Source organism: Protomyctophum parallelum (assembly GCF_964188405.1).
Source record: "Protomyctophum parallelum genome assembly, chromosome: 21".
Classification (NCBI taxonomy): domain Eukaryota; kingdom Metazoa; phylum Chordata; class Actinopteri; order Myctophiformes; family Myctophidae; genus Protomyctophum; species Protomyctophum parallelum.
This window is the reverse complement of record NC_139713.1, coordinates 2,477,303-2,482,970: the sequence shown is the minus strand read 5'-3', so window position 1 is coordinate 2,482,970 and position 5,668 is coordinate 2,477,303. Positions and strand designations below refer to the sequence as shown.

General features: G+C 47.4%; 1 protein-coding gene across 1 annotated transcript; it reads right to left on the bottom strand.

The window, feature by feature from the left end:
• Positions 1–3,118: 3,118 nt before the first annotated feature.
• LOC310878554 (sperm-associated antigen 1-like) lies at positions 3,119–5,218 on the bottom strand (the record flags this gene model as incomplete). The annotated part of the gene is made up of 1 exon (XM_083792891.1): positions 3,119–5,218. One exon carries the CDS (start codon positions 5,216–5,218, stop codon positions 3,119–3,121), a length of 2,100 nt encoding a protein of 699 aa, XP_083649017.1.
• Between the last annotated feature and the right edge of the window lie 450 nt (positions 5,219–5,668).

Here is a 5,668-nt window from a genome sequence, read left to right as displayed (position 1 = left end):
CACTAGTTTAAAGTCTCATTTCTAATGTCATAATATTATTTTTGGAAAATTATGGTCCCATTTATAAAATAAACTAGAACTGCACTCTGTCGAGTGCATACTTGCTTGTTGCACACTAGTAGGCCATAAATGGCCAACTAGTGCGCAAGCAGAGCGCGCAAGTCCTTTCGACCGCTGTAAATTGTCAAATCTCAGTATCTCTGTGAAGGAACGTTTGAAATGATTAATGTTTAGATGTAACTATTTGCTACCTACTTTATACATATAAACATCTAGTATTATTAAGTATGATTAAAGTTTCTATCTATATAAGAAATACTGTTTTATCGTTGTAGATATATTCTGGATCCCTTTTTAGTTTTTCAGAGACAAATAAATCATTTATATGTGTTGAAAAAAAAAGGTATATAAACTGCAGATCAGGCACAATTTGCTATTTCATTTTTACTGATTATGTATATAGTATACGTATGACTAGCTCTAAATGATGACGTAAGAAATATATATAGTATATATATATAGTATATAGGCATATACTATATACGTATACACTCTATACTCTATACTGTATAAAGTGTGTAGTTGTAAGTTGATTAGCGGTATACTGTGGTTACTTTGCGCCAAAAACCGTGACAGCTGTTCCGCCATTTGAGGCTTACGCAGAAAAACATCAAATCTGTGCCTGTGTTGCTGGACCAAATGACCACAAATGACCATATTTCTTACGTCATCATTAAGAGCTAGTCATACACATACACACCACGTACTCTGGTCCCAGCAGATCAGGCACAATTTGCTATTTTATTTTTTACTGATTATGTATATAGTATAAGTATGACTAGCTCTAAATGATGACGTAAGAAATATATATAGTATATAGGCATATACTATATACGTATACATATATACTCTATACTGTATAAAGTGTGTAGTTGTAAGTTGATTAGCGGTATACTGTGGTTACTTTGCGCCAAAATGGTCATTTGTGGTCATTTGGTCCAGCAACACAGGCACAGATTTGATGTTTTTCTGCGTAAGCCTCGAATGGCGGAACAGCTGTCACGACGAAGGAGACCGGGCGAAAATATTACTTGCGCGCTCTGCTTGCGCAAGTAATTACCATAAAGTTGCGTATGTTCTGAGGGGCGTGGCTACCGTTACAGTCTATGATCGGGATTCCCCTCCCACTCGAGTCAAAATAAAAACCAACGGAGAAGAAGGGGGGAAGTCCCGCCTCGTTGTCTGGGCAGCCAATGGCCAGCTGGGCCAAAACGGAGCCAGCCAATGGCCAGCTGGGCCCAAACGGATCTAGAAAGATGGCGACTTACAGTGCAGGAATAACAGGCTTCATTTTACGTCCATGTTAGACCCGGGGGAACGCTTTGTCCATATTTATTACAGTCTATGATTGCCACAAATGTACGTCATATTTGGCGGACATTTGACCTAATTTCTCCTTTCGTCGTCAAAGGCAGATATTGAGACATGTCGGGACAAAAGCTGCATATACCGTAGGAGCGAAAAGGAACAAAATACAAAGAATCTCCAACATGTGAGGACTAGTAATTAGGCCGTTCATTTACACATTCTCCCCTCCTGAAACATACATGATCTATGAATATCTAACATGAAACTATGATTATATTATATTATGTTATATTATATTATTATATGATTATATTAGGAGGAAGTGTACAGAAAGTCCACCAGTTAATTAAGTATACCAGGATTTCACCTTGGCACCTTGGCCCACCTGAACTTAAGGATTTCACCTTGGCACCTTGGCCCACCTGAACTTCAGCCTCCTCGCCCACAGCGATAATGGTTTGATATTAACTTCAGCCTCCTCGCCCACAGCGATAATGGTTTGATATTGGCGGAGGGGATGATTTCATGTTGTCACTAAAGTGGTGTATTTCTGATTGGGCCTTTTGACTCAAAGGCTTTCAGCTTACAAGAAACCAAAAGTACAAGACATATATTTGAATATTACAACCACACCTGGGGGTCTATTAGAGTAATGTTAACTCCATAGACACATACAAAACACCTGGGGGTCTATTAGAGTAATGTTAATTAACTCCATAGACACATACAGAACACCTGGGGGTCTATTAGAGTCATGTTAACTCCATAGACACATACAGAACACCTGGGGGGTCTATTAGAGTAATGCTAACTCCATAGACACATACAGAACACCTGGGGGTCTATTAGAGTCATGTTAACTCCATAGACACATACAAAACACCTGGGGGTCTATTAGAGTCATGTTAACTCCATAGACACATACAGAACACCTGGGGGTCTATTAGAGTAATGTTAACTCCATAGACACATACAGAACACCTGGGGGTCTATTAGAGTAATGTTAACTCCATACACACATACAGAACACCTGGGGGTCTATTAGAGTCATGTTAACTCCATAGACACATACAAAACACCTGGGGGTCTATTAGAGTCATGTTAACTCCATAGACACATACACAACACAACTTCATTAGAGCCCTTGGTGTGGTTGTTATGTCATGTGTTTATGAGGTGACAGTACTTCATTAGAGCCCTTGGTGTGGTTGTTATGTCATGTGTTTATGAGGTGACAGTACTTCATTAGAGCCCTTGGTGTGGTTGTTATGTCATGTGTTTATGAGGTGACAGTACTTCATTAGAGCCCTTGGTGTGGTTGTTATGTCATGTGTCTATGAGGTGACAGTACTTCATTAGAGCCCTTGGTATGAGGTGACAGTAGGCCTACTTCATTAGATCCTTTTGTTGGTGGTTTTTATGTGCAATGATGTCTTCCCTTTGTATTTAGGGTTGAAACCTTGAAAGTCAAACGTGCCAATAAAAAAACAGTGATATAGTGAAAGCGTGGCTTCAGTTCAGGTGGATCACCACCCACCAGGCAAACCTAATGAGCCGGTGGGAGTGTCCACATGAATGAACGACATTTTAACAAATACACTTTGTACACTTTGTAACACTTTGTTGTTTTAGGGGTGGGGGAAAAAAATCACAGAACTCCATCTTTAACTCCATCACAAACAACAGCAGAAAAAGTACAAACATCAAAACGGCACTCCATCTTTATACCCACAGTGTGCCACTTTTTGGTTTAAGAAATATAACTCATATATTTCTGCGTTTCTACCTCTGGTATGTCCACTCCCCTGCCTTTGCTCCGCTGATCCGATTGGACATGGTCCAGGAGCCTGTTGGCCGCGGGGTTGTGCGGTGCCTCCCCGAGCACCAGCGTCAGGTCGTCGAGGGCCTCCGGAAAGTCTCCCAGGTTCCTGCGAACTTCGGCGCGGCGCAGCAAGGCCTTCAGGTTGCGCGGCTCCCGCTCCAGCACGGTCTGGCAGTCGCTCATGGCGTCGCCCCACCGCCGCAGTTTGATGAGCGCCTGGGCGCGGTTGTTGAACGCCACCACCGTCGGCGCGACGTCTATGCTCCTGGAGTAGTCGGCGAGCGCCCGCTCGTACAGGCCGTCCCTGTAGGCCTCGTTGCCGCGGTCCTTTTCGTGGACCGCGCGGGCGAGCGCCTGCTCGTCGAGCCACGCCGGCGAGGCGTCGGCGGGAGGCTCTTCTTCCATCGACTCGTCGCCCGAATCGTCATTTTTCCCGCGTTCCTTCTCCGTGTCCGGTCTACTCGGAGACGGGACGGCGGGGCAGCCGTCGACGCCGCCGATCTCCACCTCTCTGCGGCGGTTCGTCTCCGAGTCGCCAGACGTCGCCGCCATTTCCTCCACTTCCTCGTCACCTTCCACATCCGTGAGCGGGACGATCCTCCTGTGTTTGGCCGGCGAGACGGAAACGTTGGTCAGGTGTGAGACCAAAACCTCCCCCAGCTCTCTCTCGGCCGCACAGTTGTTTGGGTCGCACCTCAGCAGTTCCCGCAGGTCGTGAATGCACGCCGGGTAGTCCAGCAGGCCTTTGTGAGCCATGGCTCGTCGGTAGATCGTCTTCGGGCCTTTCTCCAGCCCGAGCGACACGTCGCAGTCCCGTTTGGCCTCCGCGAACCTCTCCAGCTTCAGGTAGCAGTGGGCCCTGTTGGCGTAAACAACAGGGTCGCTGGGCGTCATCTCCAGGCATCGGCTGTACTTCACCACGGCGTCCTGGTATTGTCCGTTCTTCACAAAGTCATTTCCTTCTTGCTTCAAGGATGCGAAAGTATCTCCACCGGAGTCGTCGTTCTCCTCCTCTATGAGGATTCTCTTGCCTTTGTTCCGGTGCTCTGATTGGCCTTCTCTTAGCTTCTCCTCAACTTCGTCCAGAAGTCTAATAGTTTCACGATCCTTTGGATGTTCGCGAAGCAGAGATCTCAGGTCCTCGGCAGCCATCGCGAAGTTTCTCAAGTTCTTGTGAACTTTGGCACGACAGTACAGGGCCTTGACGTTGCCCGGTTCCAGCTCCAACGCCTTCTGGCAGTCATCCATGGCACTGTGCCAGTCTTCCAGTTTAATGTGTGCCATGGCTTTGTTGCTGTACGCTGTCACAGTCGGTGTAACGGCTATACTCCTGGAGTAATAAATAACCGCCTTCCTATAGTCACCAGCTCTGTAAGCATCGTTGCCTTTGTTCCTTTCATCGTTTGCCAAATTCTCCTGATGCAGAGTCTGCGATCTTGCGTCAACCGTGGATTCGATCTCGGGATGGCCGGAGCATGCGACGGCAGAAGGGTCTTCCATTGTAACGTCCGCATCGACTTTTTCACATTCCTTTTCGGCATTAAATTTGTCCCATTCTCGGAAGTCGCGGGGGGCGGCCTTCTTTGAGGAGTTCTCAAGTTGTGCATTCTGTCCGAGTGGAATGGAGAAAGTGCTCCGTATAGGAGGCACTTTAGGATGCTCTTTTAGCGCCGCTTCACACTCCCTCTTCTTCTCGTCCCAGTACTGAGGGGAGGCGATGATCTCACTCCACTCGTCGTCGGGGACGCTGGAACGTCCGGCCACCGGATTGTCCTTTCTGAGGGATTGGTTCCTGGGGTCCAGTCTCCGCAGGTGGTCCTCGCAGTACCGGACCAGATCGGGGAAAGCGCCCTCGGCTCCAGAACTCAGCCGCGTCAGTATCTTCTCCAGGTATCTCGCGTCTTTGCACCTTGCGATGTACGCGTAATTCATGTGCTCCACGGGAATCTTTCCGTGACGGCTGTCTCCATTTAGAACGGAGTAACCTGTTTTTTCTGAAATGGGATTATAGTAACCAGGTCCTTGCATCCTTCCCTGGAAACCGAAAGTCGCAGACGAGAACAAATCTATTGGGCAATAGAAAACATGTAAACCTAGCGATATATTGCCATCAGTGACAACGGGTATACCTCTTCAAATCACTGATATAATTGAATGTCGACATCTTATAGGCTGATCAAGGTTGGTCTGACGTCATTTACTACACAAACCATCACCTGACAATGCTCTCAAAGGACAAAAAGACCAATCTCTGCACCATGGTGGACCGGGCCTTCTGCTCAGCTGCTCCTGGGCTGTACTATGGGGGACCGGGCCTTCTGCTCAGCTGCTCCTGGGCTGTACTATGGGGGACCGGGCCTTCTGCTCAGCTGCTCCTGGGCTGTACTATGGGGGACCGGGCCTTCTGCTCAGCTGCTCCTGGGCTGTACTATGGGGGACCGGGCCTTCTGCTCAGCTGCTCCTGGGCTGTACTATGGG